Source organism: Ctenocephalides felis, unplaced genomic scaffold, assembly GCF_003426905.1.
Source record: "Ctenocephalides felis isolate EL2017-DRISC unplaced genomic scaffold, ASM342690v1 CF-g0.4_SCAFFOLD_01886, whole genome shotgun sequence".
NCBI lineage: Eukaryota > Metazoa > Arthropoda > Insecta > Siphonaptera > Pulicidae > Ctenocephalides > Ctenocephalides felis.
The window spans coordinates 113,477,730-113,494,816 of record NW_020538040.1 but is presented as its reverse complement, the minus strand read 5'-3'; the positions used below and the strand labels follow the sequence as shown (position 1 = coordinate 113,494,816).

The 17,087-nt window shown below is 29.1% G+C and overlaps 1 protein-coding gene across 1 annotated transcript in view; it reads left to right on the top strand.

Annotated features, from left to right (window-relative positions):
• LOC113375742 (cilia- and flagella-associated protein 58-like) overlaps positions 1-16,271 on the top strand; it is a 41,410-nt gene extending 25,139 nt beyond the window's left edge. Inside the window, exons 6-14 of the mRNA XM_026615687.1 lie at positions 7,764-7,952; positions 9,419-9,597; positions 11,480-11,605; positions 12,020-12,103; positions 12,837-13,112; positions 14,496-14,653; positions 15,038-15,122; positions 15,383-15,526; positions 16,128-16,271. Of these exons, the coding sequence (XP_026471472.1) occupies positions 7,764-7,952; positions 9,419-9,597; positions 11,480-11,605; positions 12,020-12,103; positions 12,837-13,112; positions 14,496-14,653; positions 15,038-15,122; positions 15,383-15,526; positions 16,128-16,271 (1,385 nt within the window). The remainder of the gene's footprint in view (positions 1-7,763; positions 7,953-9,418; positions 9,598-11,479; positions 11,606-12,019; positions 12,104-12,836; positions 13,113-14,495; positions 14,654-15,037; positions 15,123-15,382; positions 15,527-16,127) is intronic.
• Positions 16,272-17,087: the final 816 nt, after the last annotated feature.

Below are 17,087 nucleotides of genomic sequence, written 5' to 3'. Positions count from 1 at the left end.
CACTTTTTTGAAAAGTTTAAAATTCTTTAGAACTTTGAATATTTTTTAAAGCGATAAAGCTGCAAAGCTGCTTTAAAGGCGAAATTAAAAAGCGCGTAAGCGCCGCGTCGTAGTCTAATGGTTGAAAATTATAAATCTTGGTACAAAACTCGTATCACTAATTTATCGTGTTATTTATTATTTTTTATTTGTTATTATTTATTATCGATTATCAATTATTACCAAGTGTGTATGCGAGTAGAGTGTGAATGTGCTTATTTCTTTGTGCGTGTATTTGAGCCAATATTAGACATTTCTTCGACGTTTTTAAAAACAGCTGCATTAATTTCCAAAAATTTCATGAAGCTCGATAAGTACTCGTGTTGATTATTGTGCGCAACGGTCAGTCGAACTGTTTTTTTATAATTATGAAAAAAGTGCCAAATTTTTCGTCTGCGTCAATGGCAAAACTCTGATATAAATTTTGAAAATTGAACATCATGATGATTACTAAACTATATTGAATATAATTAGCATACTAGTCGAATTTGTATAAAATTGAATAATGTGCAATAGGTTCTAACACGTTATAATGCCCTACGTTACTCGATATGCATTTAAATCAGTCATAAATTTTAACTATAAATGATTATCTAAAAAATCTAATAATTTGATTTATTTTATTGTTAAACATATACGTGATAAATTTTATTAATAGAATTAAATAAATTATAAGGTTGTTTGAAGGACATTAGTTCGACATCACACTGATTACATTTGACTGAAAATCGGAAACTTCGAAATGAATAGTTTAAAAATTTTATCGACACAATTTTAAAAGTTGTTAGATCTATATTTTTATTTTATTTTATGTATTTTGATACGATTCTTAGGTTCTTATTGTCGATTTTCAATAATATTAGCTTCCAGTCGCACGTGTTTGTTAGATTTTATATATAATCTTATATATAAAAATGGAGCTCTCGATCAAATGATTCGGTAAAACACGAAAACGACTAAACCGATGTGGCCAGTCTTAGTCTTGAAAAATTCCTGCTAATCAGTAGGTTGTCAGAAAGGTGAGCTATTATTTCAAAATCGCGTAGAATCTTTACATTTTTAATTTGAAAATTTTTGTAGAAGCGTAATTTAAATAAAACAATGGACGGTGGCAAATGTCAAACTTTTTGACAGATGATGTTCAATTACGTTTAATAGGATGTTTTACGTAAATATTATTCAATTATGATTAAATTGTAGTAAGTAATTTTGTTTTTAGTTACATTTATACACAAGAACCTTAAACGGGCCTCAAGTGTTACTAGAAACTCAAAATATCAACTTTTTTGAAATGTTAATATGAAAATGCACTCTTTGGCATATTTTTCTCAAACACTGTGCTCTGAAAGATCTTATTTGTATAATTATATACTCATTGGTATTTATAAAACATTTTCTAGTTTATAGAGTTATCCCAGTTATAATTTTCCAGAATTTATTGAAGAATACATAGTAATTTATGAAAGTCCGGGGTCAAAAAGGTCCACCACCGATGTGTCAAAAACCAGTAAAGTTAAGCATTGTTTAACAACAATATTTGAAAGTAGAGGGAAAAAGATGTATAACCAGCTATAACTTTGATTCTTATGACTTTGCTATCGGGAGATAAGTATCCATATCGGCTATCGGTAATCTTTGAAAATCCATAATATTTTTTATTAAATTTACTTTAATTCATCGAATGCTACTTGAAATTTTTCAAAAAAGGTCAAAGAAGAAATACTTCATTCATTTTCTATCCATCCTTGCAAAAATTTTAAGTTATCCAGTTATAATTTTCCAGAATTTAAACATTTTCTAGTTTATAGAGTTATCCCAGTTATAATTTTCCAGAATTTATTGAAGAATACATAGTAATTTATGAAAGTCCGGGGTCAAAAGGTCCACCACCGATGTGTCAAAAACAGTAAAGTTAAGCATTGTTTAACAACAATATTTGAAAGTAGAGGGAAAAAGATGTATAACCAGCTATAACTTTGATTCTTATGACTTTGCTATCGGGAGATAAGTATCCATATCGGCTATCGGGTAATCTTTGAAAATCCATAATATTTTTTATTAAATTTACTTTAATTCATCGAATGCTACTTGAAATTTTTCAAAAAAAAGGTCAAAGAAGAAATACTTCATTCATTTTCTATCCATCCTTGCAAAAATTTTAAAATTTAGTATAAACTCAGTAGTATTACTTGCAATTATACACAAAATCCAGAATCCAAAAAGAATCTGAAAAACTTGAAACGTAATCAATAAGTCGAAAGACCAAGAAAAACTTGGATTGGATTATACCATAAATATAGACAAACTAATGGGGCTTATTGTTTTTATAATACCTCGTTGTATATAACATTCAAACAACTCATCCTCATACACTTAATGTATTAATATTTTTGATTCTCTAGAAATTGTTTAGAATATACCTTACTTAGCAAAACAACGTTTGCCAGGTTAGCTAGTTAGTTGATAAATGTCTTAATTTTATTAATAAGTTAATAAATTATTATTGTTTTCTAATACTCAACAAATTCAAAATCAGAATTATGTATATGAATAAATGTAATTTATTCCGAAGTTTTTGAATAATTTATAAAATTCTATCTGAAAAGGTGCCATACTTATTTGTTAAATAAAAAAAATAACTATTTGTCGTTTTTATATATCCTTGATATTCATATATACAAGATATAGCGTGTGTGTTCAATAAATGTGTATTCAATATGTACAAGCACTGTTTTGAAGTTTGTGCCAACTTCTATAATTACACTGGTTGAGAAAACAGCATAATTTTATAAATATAAATTAATAGCTCAAGATCTAATCAACACTATTGAAAAATCAATTTAAGGCGTAAACACATAAAGAAGTTTAATATATGAATCAATTTCACAAAATACTGGGAATTTTTCACAAATATTACTATACCTACAGAAATCTACAAAAGTGGTGAAAAATGAAAGGAGTTCAAGTTTTAAATTGAAAACGAACATTGTCCTTTGTCGAGGCCGTTCCCGACACTAGGAGCCCACGCGCAGTTTCGATGTAAACATAATTTTAAAATAAAAATGGATAAAATTTCAATATCTCCTTTTGAAATAATTTTTCATCGCATTGGTATTTATGCAGAAATTAAATAGATGAGCTATTCAAACTTGAATTTGACTCAACAATTAAAGTATTGTTATATCTGTTATTACTCTTTGTCTCTTTTTATTCAATCGGCTCTATAGTGACCGTAAATGCAACTATTCTCCTGTTATTTAGCAATAACGCGTTTAACAACAACTACGGTACAAAAACGTCGACATTGAACGGACTCGAAGACGAATAAGCCAGAAGGATGGTAGTAAAGACAAGGACGACGAAGTGGTGCCTAGTCTCCTGGTAATTTGGAGCACCAAACTTCTAGGTTGAAAGGATTTAAAAATTAAATTAAATTAAAAAGATCTCAAAACTTGTGTTGTGCTACGATTCGACATTTTTACCAAGCCACACAATTAATGAAGATTGGATAAACAAATTTATGGAAGTACTTGTTGTACTAAAAGTTCTAAACATTTTGTGGATAACCAGCATCATATCCACTTTTAATTCATATTTACATATTGTTAATTTTTTCTTTTTTAAATTATTTGTTTAAATTATTTATAGAATGATCAACAATATATACTTAATTGATATTTGTTTAAACGTGTTGATATTTGTCATTAAGTTATCGAATTTCGGTGAAAGTGGTATAAAATAATTATTATAAATTTTAATTAATATGCAAGTTAGTTTAATTAACTTTGTAGTTTTTGATAATAATATTATAAATATTTCTATCATATTGTATGTAATATAAAATGTAAATAATGTAATGTAATGTAAAATGTCTTCAACTCTTCAATATGGACGTGGAGGAATCTCGACCAGGCGAACAAACGCATTTTATCTCAAAATTCTCGTCTGATACCCTTGCAGAGAACGCAACAGAATATTTAACAACGCTACCGGTGACAATTTGGATGAAAAATAAATTTTTAAACTCCTAAATTAGATATAATATACAGGAATAAAAAAAATAAAATATAAGTATTTAAAATATTATATGCGCTAGTAATATTATTACTTATAGTTACTACATCATGTTTAGATTAGTGGATATTTTTATATAAAAAACTATCTTGTTTTCCGTACGTCGAACACTCTTGTGGTGATAACGGTAAGAGCGTGAGCTAGCACAAGCTACTCCCGTGTTTGATTTCCACCTCGGCCAAGCTCGATATCAAACAGTATGATATCAAATTTTCACTTGGGGTTATAAATTTTAAATTCAACCTCTCGAAGAAAATAATAGATTAGGAATGTAAGTTGGCAAACACAGCTAAAAAAACACGTACTTCTGATCGTTGTTAAAAAAAATAAAAAATAGATACTACAGAATTAATAGTATTAGTATTCGTTTATCAAGTTTTAATCGAAATGATCAACAGAAGACAAAAATTACAATTTATTTGACTACTATTTTTTACACTGCTATACGAATGTTTATTTATAAATATATATTTTAGTTTGTTGTTTCTTTATATATAGAGGGTTGTTCGGAAAGTAAATTTGTTTTTTTATGAATTGTATTTTTTTGAATTTGTTTGTTAAATTTTGCCCTGAATATTTTGCTGTCGAAGATGCAAAATATCCAGAGAAAGAAAGGTATTAATTAATACAAACCGATTAATGCTGATTATTAGCTAAGCAAGTTAAACAAGAAAAAATGATAAAAATTAATAAGAGTTCAAAATATTAAATTTTTGCTTATATTCATTACACTTCTAGCCTGCAAGCTTTCACTTAATGTTTCAACATTATAATATACAAAGTTTTAATTTGATACATTATGTATAAATTATATTTCTTGAAATAAAAGATGTTATGAATTAGTTAATTATATTGTATAGATTTTTCTACTAACTTTTCAAATTTTACCACCCTAGAAAATTTGCCGCCCTGCGAATTAAGATAACTATTATGTTATAGATTTCATATATATTTCTACAGATACATAAATGTAGGGAAGAATTGACTTCTTAGGGATTATCCATTTTCTGATGCCGTATTCTGAATGTTCTCCTGGCATCTAGCGACTCGTTTTATCAACTAATCCGTAACGGTAATCGTTATTGGATACTTTTTGCCGCATTTCTTATTACACTTCGGTGCTTTTGCTATAGAAGTGAATAATTTTATAAGTTTTATGTTATAAATGTTGAAAATATTTAAAAACATACATTTTGTAGCGGCTTGATAAAGCAAACAAGCATTTTGTTGTTAGATCCAGCAGATTTACATTTTTCACTTGTTTATATTCATTTTATACCGTATTTACTTATAAAGCGGAAATCGGCCAATTTTCATATTCAAATTGCAACAAACAAGATACAAATATGTAATATTCATATATATTATATAGTAATTGCTTAATTCTAAAAGTATAAATGGTTACTTGAAGTCTCGAGAAAAATGGAGATTAAAAATGTGTTTGAAATTTGAATTTATTTTCACATGGGACTGTTATTTTTTTTAAGTTATACAGCATGTCTTTTGCATTATATTATATTAAATATTGAGATGAATTCATAGCATTACAATATTCAATGCCTACACATATGCAAGTCGAAATAAAATTGTTCGCCTGGCATCGAATCAAATCGCGAAGTCACTGTTGTGTATCAAACACTCGGTGCATATTCAAACGCACACGCAAAATGCTGCTGATACCCTGGTATTGTCCAAAACCATTAAACTGTTAAGTTTCGTTAACTGACGAATTTTATCTGGAAATTAGTTGTGTCAACGCTAACGAGACCGATTACACCAAATAAATGTTCAACAGTACTAATATTGAACATATCACAGAAAATCCTAATTGCCTTTTTAATGAACAAAACAAATTATTATATCCTTCAAAATTTGAGCAACACAATGAAAAATACTTCCTTATGTAAAGAAAATTACATTACCTCAACGACTACTTTGCCCATCTAATTTACCTGTGAAACTCGAGAAAATGCATGACGCTGAACGTTTTGATAAGGTAATTTTACCAATTAACAAGTATCGATATATTGGAAATACTCATAGACATCATAATTCTGATCGTACAATCGGTAGTACTTGCCAGGGTATCATGTAAAATTTTAGAACCAAGACCAGCGACATTTATATACAAACACCGATACTCATTCCCAAGTTCAAAATGCGTCTGGTACCCTGGTATACAGTAACGGCATAAGCTGTCAGTGTATCGACGAACTGTCATATGATAGCGATTGACAGTGTCCATTAGGAATCGATAGCACATTTAAATAAAAATGCGGTATAACTACCGAAATTATTAATACGTCATTCGATAATTAGATTTAAATGCAACCTAATAAATTTATATTCATTTGAGAGCTATACGGGAACAAGATTTATCTATTTTTTAACATTAATTCATCTGTACTTCCATTTAGATTTAGTGATAAATAGTAATCACTAATTGTAAGCACATATAACATATAACATTGTTTTTATAATTAGTTAATGTGGTAGTTAATTAACAAAAAAAATTAAGTGAACCATTAAGTGACCATTTTGAAATTACAAAAACAATTTTAAGTTTTGAACATTATCAGAATCATGAGTTTAAGATTTTAATGTATATTAATTCCAACATTAACTATAAACATTTATCTAGTTTGGCGAGCTCTATAAAAACCATTCTGATATATTGTTGAATATTTATAAATAATATTTTTTTTTAAAAAGTTAAAACTTTTTGAAAATTGAAAAAATTAAATTGTTGAGAATTTAAGAATGTTTGAAAAAAAAAAGACTTTTTGAAAAAGTGGTAATATCACGCAACGCGCAGCAGTTTGAGAGACGAAATATATAAGCGAGTATGCGCCGCGCCGTAGTGTAACGAATAAACGGCACCCATAGAAATGTCAACAAAATGTATACTCATTATTAAAATCCATATAAAAACTGATAATTTGATGTGCATATGTCTAATGATCATTTTCAACCAAGTTAATCATTTCTTTATTTCGTCAAAACAAATGATTTTTTTTTTTGAATCATTTTAATCGAAGGCTCCGTTATCTCAAAATTTGAATTACCATTTTTACCACTTTTTGCCCCACATTTTCGAAACGACTGGACCTACCTTTGCCAAAAGGTAATCAATCCGTCTCCCCAACAATACAAATCAATTGTTTTTTTTTTTTAATTATTCAAATCGGTTGATCCGTGTTCTCGAAATCGTCGACGAAAATTTGCTTCCGCACACATACACATAAATCAATTTTTTTCTAAGGTACGCCAAAATGTTCAGAAGGCTTTAAAACGTAAAGATATATAAAAAAATCATTTTCATTTTTTTGCGGTTACTTTAACTTACCCTAAAGTAAATAAAATATTTAAAATAATATATAAAATTGAATGTTTATAATTTTAATTTTATAAATATTCACCTTATACTTCAATCGAACAAATTAACACGGCATAAACTGTAAAACTTTAGGTGTGGTTCAATGCGAGAGTTTTTATATAGGAAATGTAATAGATGAGTATCAAACATAAAACACTAATTCCAGAATACTTCAAAGTCTATTCTTTAGAATAATTTTCAGTTTATTGTACCTGTTTTCATTTTTATTTATATACAACATTAAATGAGTTTATGTAAATTACTTTTGTTTTAGAGCGTGGAGTGGAATTGCAACTTCAGTTGCAGTCACAAGAATCCTTCAGACGGCAATTTGAATCAGAATTGCTGCTAAAAGCGCAAGAGCTCAGTTTTATGAGAAGTCAGAAAACTAAAGTTGAAAGAGAACGTGATAAATTAGCCGTCGAAGCAAAAGAGGCACTGGAGAAGCTGTCCGATATTCAAGGTAAACTTAACCTGTAGCAGATATGAGATCGACGACCGACGAAATTGTAGACATAGGAATAAAAAGGCGGTATTCTGCTGCAACTGCTAAATCAATTATCAATAACATAAGTTACAAAGAAATTAAACATTAAGAACAATAAGCTATCAAATTTAACATTTAGAACAATGTATCAAATAATTTGATAAGCGTTTTAAACAAATAGATGCTTTTCAGAAAATACAATGAACAATGCAATTGTTCAATTGATCACGCTTATTTTCAGATTTATATAAATAATCTGAAGTATATTTTCATAGAATTTCATGGTTTCGTTTTGTATTTAAAAATTTTACCTCATATTTTGTACGTAAATACTTTTCAATTATATGAAACTATCTTCAACATATAAATAGGGAAGACTGGGTACGGTAGTGAGAGTCGCCATAACAGCTAAACTATACAGATTTTGAAATAGGGTCCAAATGGAGTAAGATGTAGAATGTTTGTTTGGACATATTCCCATTATTGCATTCAGTCTGCGCTTTACATTAAAATAATCTGTAAACCGCATTGCCTTTAAAGAGTCAAAAAAAGTTTCTCTGTTCGATATCTTTTAATAACTGTTACGTGTATACAGATGGATCGCTTTATTTTGCTGTAAGTTGAATATAAGTAATTAATTAGCAGTTATTCCGTAGATAATTTAGCTCAGTCATAACGTTGATTCGTTTTCAAAAGTGTGCGTTGCAAAGTAGTTGTGGCTCTTGTACTTTTCGGAATAAGACCACAAAGACTCCTTGCTAACATTGTTTCAAAATTTATGTTTTTTATATTATATTCATAAGCTTTCTTTGAATGATTATGTTATGTTGTTTACATATATCTGACATTAAAAGTAGTTATAAACCATGTTGATGTTCATACCTATTATTTTTCAACCTATTTTTATGCCTGTCACAACCGTCTTGGGTGGTGTGCCAGTTGTGATACTTGCCTTTTTCTTGTAGGTTTACGTAAGCAGGGGGGTAGGGGGTAAGAGCTTTGCTTACCTTTGCAGACAAGGGGGATGGGGGGGGGGGTAAATAATTGTAATAAATCTGCTTACGTAATACTTGAACGATCCCTGATTTGATTTTATGGCTAATACATCGTATTCAAAGACAGTATTTTTAGATAAATGTTCAAATTACCATTTAATTTACTTCTCTCTCAGCTAACCGATAAATTAAAATTATGGCACGACCATACCCGTAAATGTGTAGTCCCAAACTTACATGGATTTTCTAACCGGTAAAAATTGAAAATTTAATTTGAAAGTATAAGTACTTTTATAAAAGTCACACAATAATTGCAATATTTATAACAAAAACAATACATGCTAAATAAATAAATATATACAGAATCAAGTTTCTAGCGACACATGGTATAAGAACGTAATTTGGAACGTAACTGCATTTTATTATAATGAATATTTTGAATTTAAGATGAGATGAAAGAAAAACAAGTTGCATTACTTGAATACAAAGAGAAATTAGCCGAAACAGACATTCGAGCGATGCGCATTCAACAGTCATTCGAACTGGTTCGATCAGAAAGAAATTTATTGCAGCGAAATTTGCAATCTTCCACGGAAGAAGGAGTAGAGCTTCGGGAACGTGTCAAGGTAGTTACACTATTAAGTATAATATAGTCATAGAATATAGTCAACTATAAACACAATTGCATTTAAACGATATTTTATGAAAAACTAGCTTTCCACGATCACGCTTTGCTGGGGAACAAAAAGACCGTTTTGTTACATTTAACTATTTTTATATCATACAAACAACTATCTAAACAAATAACACATATCATACAAACAACTATCCAAATAAGCTCATTGTCAGCTTAATTGCCCGCTAACTAATCATTGTGGAAAAATGTTTTTTACTTTTTTGAAAAGTTATCTCATTGCGGGTTAAAAAGAGATAGTTAGGTGGCTAACACTATTCAATTAAAGCGATGCAGCTTTAATCATTAAGTTGGACAACAAAAGAAAAAAATAATGATCTGAATATATATTGTTAAACATAATCTTATATAAATATGAATTTTAAAAAATAAAGGATTATATATTATATATATTGTTTATATGCGCATTATAAAACTAGTTGGTATTGGTATTTTTCCTTGAGGCAAGTTACATAAACTTTTCGATATGTGTAAATAATCGACTTAATCAATAAAATATAAATTAATTCACGAGTGATTGAAAATATTTTGAGTGAATTTATCACACGTCATTGAAAACGAACGAACACTACATCGTTATGCCAAGTAAATCGTCTAACTTTAATTTTACAAACGTCAAAAAATCTACTCATTTTCTCAAACTTCAATGAATTTTTAAAATTAAACTACTTGTCGTAAGGCCGTAATATTTCAGTAAGTTCTATAAGACCATGATATATATCGCCAAAAAAAAGTTTCATAAAAATAGTCTTAAATTTTTTTTCAACAGTTAATTGCAAGAAAACGGCTCGGTAGATTTTCACTTAAAACTAATCAGTATCATTCCCAACTAATATTTTTCGAACAGTTTTTGATCTGTCAAAAACGATTCGGTAGTATGAGCTTAAATGTGGACGAAAAATTTAACACTTTTTCCAAATTACAAAGAAACGGCTTGGCAGATCGTCGCACAAAACTGACACACAATAGCTGTCATTGAGATACATCAGATGTCTTTTAAATTTCTGAAATCGGTTCAGGCGTGTTTGAGCAAACGTCGATGAAGGCTCTAATTTTGACAAATGCCAAAAAAAAAGATAATAATTTTTGCAAACTTTGAAGAATTTTTAAAATTCGGCCTACTTGATCTTTACCAAAAACTAATCAGGTGGATTCCCAGCCAATATCTTTCGAACGGTTTTTAAATTTTCAAAATCGATTCAGAATTGCGGGCTAAAACGTGGACGAAAATTTCACTTTTCTGCTATTTACAAAGAAACGGCTTGGCTGATCGTCGCGCAAAATTGATAAACGCTAGTCCTCATCGAGATATATCGAATGGGTTTTAAATTTTTGAAATCGGTCCAGTCGTTTTTGAGAAAACGTCGATTTACAGCAAAAAATGTGTTCACATACACGCACACACACACATGCTCACACACACACATACTTTTTCCAAATTTGGTCTCATTCGATTCAGAATGGCTTGAAACGTCGAGAAAACATAAAATTTGCGAATCGGATTTTTTGATGAAAACATAAACTTCTTCTTCGGGAAGTTAAAAATAAAAAAATTGACGCAAAAAAAGGACTTTGGGGCAGTCAACCCCAACCACTTGCATTCAATCAAAATATGCGTAAACCTGCTCGGGGATATACCCGAGCTTCTTTGGATTGAAACTTATACCATAGAAAATTTCCTAAAAATGATTGAAATTTACTAATCAATTAAAGTTAGGCTAATTTATCATTTATTTTAATTTGTTTAACTTTTTTTTTAATTCACGGCGTTTAAAAACATTAAATAAATATATTTAAATTATGTACTTAAATAGATGACGTTGTACCAAGTGGAACAATTAAAAGAAGACGTCACAGGAAAGGAGGCTAAGATTTTGCGTCAAGAAAAAATGTTGTCAAAATGCGAGAAGGATAAGCAACAATTGCGCGTTGATTTACAGGTAAGCATGTGGTTTCAAATGTTTATTAATCAATGCATTAACCAGAAATAATTGGTACTTCATTAAGATTTCTGATTCGAACAGAATTACGTCAACCTGGATCATTAATTGGTAATCAAATTTCTAATTAAATTGCTAAACCTATCTTAATTAGATGATTTGATTTTTCATTAGTACTATTAATATTAGAAGATCCAGATATAGCACTCTCTCAAATAAATAATTTAAGTCTGACTGTTACCTCCAGCGATCGTAACTTTCGATAAGTATCATAAGAGATAGTTATAGCAAAATCACTGGATATTATTTCATATCAATAGGTAAATAAGTTTGTTTGCATGAGTAGATCATAGACTTCGGCTTGCACTTTTATATATTTTTTGTATCTAACAACAAGATTGTTGTTTCATCTAGAGCTCATTTGTCTCATTACAACATAGCAAGAATGAAATAAGGGATATGAAGGCATTGGAAAAAAGTTTGCGAGACAGCATAACGGTAAGTCATTTTATCTCATAGATTGATTGATTTTATGATAATGTAATGTAATAATATATATTTATATATATATATATATATATATATATATAGTACGTAAATGTAAGAAGTTTTTGCTCAGACATCCAATCGATTTAAGTCTTTGAATAATTTTCGAATTAATGTGAATACTAAAAAACATAATTCGAAGGAATAGTTACAAAATAAATAACGTATGAAAAATTGTAAATAAATGTTAAAAAATTGATAATACATATAGAAAACTTAAAAGCAATTATATGAAATATTGATCATACGTAAAAAATGAATAAAATATAGTAATTTTTTTCGCCACCTGAATTACTATTTATTGTATAAACATGTACATACATACATATATGCCACGAATATTTATTGTTGAAATAACATGAAAAACTTGTAGAAAGCATAAAATCCAATAACAACGAAAAAGATTTAAAAAATATTTATTTTTCCACACGTTTCGAAAAATTATTTTATGTCGTCAGTTCACTTACAATTAGTAAATTGAATATTCCCAAATTTGAAAATAGCAAATATATTTTCATATTTTGTTTTCTGTAATAGCAGTTAGCTGTTTAATGCCAAGTGGGGTAGTTAAAACATATTACCTAGTTACCATATTCAAAAAATACTTTTGAATTGAAATGTCCACCAAAGTTTATCTTCTCCAAAGAAAAAAAAACGAACATAATAATATTACATTTTAAAACAGGATTTCGAACACGAACGAACCGAATTACGAAAAGATCTTGTCAAACTACAAAATGAACGCGATATTCTGGGAACGCAACTCGTTCGTCGAAATGACGAGCTTGCCATCTTGTACAACAAAATTGCTGCTCTTCAATCCTCGTTGACGCGCGGCGAGGAACAATATGAGCAGCGCATCGACGACATCAAGGTTTTGAAACTCGAAGTACAGAAACTTAGGCAAGAGAAGGAACTATTAACGAAAAATATTGACAATCAGACGGATTTGAAGCAGGAGGTAAAGTTTTACGATAGAAATAGCTGTAATGGAATAGTCTAGAATAGAAAAATATTGACTTAATTCTAGTAAGCTCATTTTAAAGCGTTTAACTCATTGTGATGTAAAATTTAATAAACATTATCTTATAGCATGCTTTACTATAAGTATGAGCAAATATATATACTTACTTGCTTTAGTGCTATCTTTTCTCACGCAAAAAATTGGCATATATGATTCGATCTTTTTACTCCTTTTGCGACAGATATAAGTTGATACCAATTACACAACACTACTGTAAGCTCTTGTGCTATATGAACCCAAAATTTATGTGTTTACAGTTTGTAATAATTCATTTATTTAGAAAAATACATTTTGAGCTTGAATTAAATGAATATATAAACTCATTATGCATAGCATCGTGCCTTAAAGTAATGAAATATTCGAGAAATTTTAAATATTTTTAAATAAATTATTATAAATTTTACAACTTTTACATAAAAATGTTTACATAAAAAGTAAATAAACAAAACCTAATCAAGCGGAATTAGAATGAAAGATCTCACCTCATATTTCTAAAAATTATATAAATTGAATTGCAAAGTTGAAATAATTTACTTTAAGTATATAAGTGAGCAAGTGCGCTTTAGGACTTCAGCTGGAATTAAAATTAAAATCCAAATCATTATCGATATTTAAAGCAATTTTTTGCACTTTTAGCTCCGTATCTCAAATCAGCAATATATTAGCGATAGGAATCGAATTTGTTGAATAATTCAAATCGGTTTAACGGTGCCGAAAACGTCAATAAAAGATTGTATCCATACATACGCACACATAGATACATCAATTTTTTATAAGGTATACCAAAATGTTCAAAAACCTTTGAAACGTAAAATATGCAAATATTTTAATGTTAGATTTTTGGACGATTACTCTAACTTACCCTATGGGAAGTTAACAAGCTAATATAATTATTTTTTATTGCAAATTTACTTGTGACATAATTCTAAAGACTTTTTTAGTAACCAGAGTCATCAGCATTTAACGTTCTGCGTATCTCAAATTTATTCATTCAAGTCGTTGTGTAAATAAGAGAAATTAAATAAATGAACAAATTTGAACAAATTTTTAAAAAAAATTTTGGTGTTCATAATAACTGTGAGTAAATTTTATTTATATTTGTAAATCATATTTTTTATTTCAATTAAACATCGTTTTTCAAACTTTCTGTTATTTTGTTTACACTATATATTGAATGCTAAAAGCATTGACACACCCGTATCGTCATTTTTCGCTAACTTTGCAAAAGTTATTAGTAGTTAGCAATATTCAAGATTTCATTCTACTATCAGTATCTTTGTCGATACTTGAACAATGTAATCATGTATTATATATATGCAGATAATACATTTGCAACGTGACCTAACAAAAGAAAAATTGAAAGTAACTGCTCTTGAAGAAGAAGTTCAAACGCCATTGAACTTGCACAGGTGGCGCAAATTACAGGGTTCCGATCCTGACAAAATGCAACTTATAGAAAGAATACATATTCTGCAAAGGTTTGTCAAATGAATATTTAAAGAAAAAATAAATATCAACACTTTGCATTCGGATGTCGCCGCTCCGACTCTGCCTCATAAAATGAAGATTAAGATATCATCTATTATTCTTTCTTCTTTGATGTTTACCAATATTTATTTTGTCCAAAAGTCAAAAAGTATTGGCGATATCATGCTTGAATGCAATATATTGCATAGAATATGAAAATAAATATAATTAGTAAATAAGTTGACACCACTTTCAAGACTTATTTAGAGTGAATCTGAAGAAAAAGATATTTACCTATAGACGGATGTTGCTATATTCCGTGGAATCATTCAGTTTTTTACATATATTATTTACGTTACAGTGCTATATTATATATAAATATTATGTTCTTACAGACGGCTATTATCGCAAGGTGCGGCTGTCGAAAAGAAAAAATCAGAGTTGAAGGAATCAGAATTATTGTACATTAACCTCAAGCAAGTGATATCCACACAACCAGGTCCGCAAATACAGAAAAAATTAAATCAAGCGCAGGTGATTTTTTTAACTACATTACAAGGTTTGAAAAATTTATCATAGAGTCAGTACATAACACTCGATTGATTGCAATTAATTATATTTTCATCATTGCGTATTAAAAGTGATAAATTAATTATTCATTATCTGAATGTTTGTTATTTTTAATTTAAATGTTAATTATCTTTGAATGTTAATATTCATCACTCTAAATTTTATTAAAGCGTGCTCTCACAATTCGGGGATCACAATTAAAAGCTGTTTGCGCAGAATTAAATGCCAGAAATGATGCAGACAAGGGCCGTGGAGATGCAGAAGAAGAAATACGAGGAGAATTGCGCCAAATTAAAGTTCTCTATTTGGAACAGGTACCACAGAAAAAAAAAAACAAATTAAAATTATACCTGATGAAGAAGTTTTAAGTCGGCCTTTTATTTTTAATTTGTATATGAAGATATAAAACTTATAATAAAAACAAACAAAAAAATTACCATTTCAAATCCTCGTGTAATGGTTTCGTTTTAGAATTACGTTGAAAGAAAAATTCTCAATTATGTCAATGCCTTTTTTTTATTACTCTAATGATTATTTTCTTATTATTAATAATATAATATTTTATTACAACTTTTGACTTAATATTAATAAGAATATTTATCAGTAATTTTTGTAATGACTATCTTCAGTTTTTACTGCATTATTTACGCTGAATTTGTGAGATAATGCATTGTTATTCTGTTCGTTGAGCATTGTTATATTAAAAGACAACAATGGCCATAAAATTGTTTGTGAATGTCCATTTGTTTCTATTTGTAAAATCTCAGAACCGCATTCAAAGGAAAAAACATTAAACATTATTATCAACAGATATTGAGGTGAATTATTTAATATTGGAGAAATGATTGTCTACTCTATCCCGTGCATCATACGCAACGTTTATGTATTTTTAGCGAATAATATTTCCAATTTTAGAGAAAAGTTAACGAAAATCTGAAAGAGCGGCTGAATGTAGCAGAAGCAAAAATCAAGGAAATTGAGAAGGATCCAAATGAAGATGACCTCGCACGTCCGCCAGGGTTAAAGATGACTGGCGGTGGTTTCAAGTTGTCTTCATAAATCCGGATGCGAGTGGCGGTCAAAAATCGCGCTCGTCCGCCAGTATCGTATCAGTCCGCGCTTGACATCAGCTGGAACGCAAATTTGCGGAGCGCATCGAGCGAAAAACTGCTTCGGGCTTTCCCTATTAGTGGAGTGCCATTAGGTTATATTGTACAACAAACTTGGAAGCGATTTAAATTTCAATCTCAGATAGAATTTTTTATAATATATATTTGTGAATTAATATCAATTTTAGTTTTGCTAAAAGTTCACAGCTCAAAGAATATTAGCGTATTCAAATAGGGGAAGAAAAAATGCATGTCCGATTTTAATGATTTTACGATGTTTCCAGTATTTTTTGCGATTCTTGACTAATTCTACGCGGATTGGCCGATGGATTTCTTTGTTAATGAAGAATTTATCGCTGACATTTCCGCAAAGTATTTGTAGAAATTTTTATCAAATTAAATTTAAATGAAATATTATATAACGGAGAACCCAATTTGAATGATTGAAAAAACATTTTATTTGCATTGACAAAATGAACAACTGATTACATTTTTGGGAGGGCAGGTTCAGCGGTTTCGGAGACCATATAATAAAAGTAAAAAAAAAAACCATTTGGCGATTAAAACGGCGTACTTATTATTAAAATTAATAGACATATGCACATCAAATTATCTAATATTTTATAGAGATTTTAATAATAAGTACAAATTTTGTTCACATTTCTATGGATTCCGTACCAATGTTCATCAGTTAGACTGCGACACGACACGAAAAAATTAAAAAATGTGAAAAAAATCACATTTTTAGAAAAAATCAGTTTTTTGA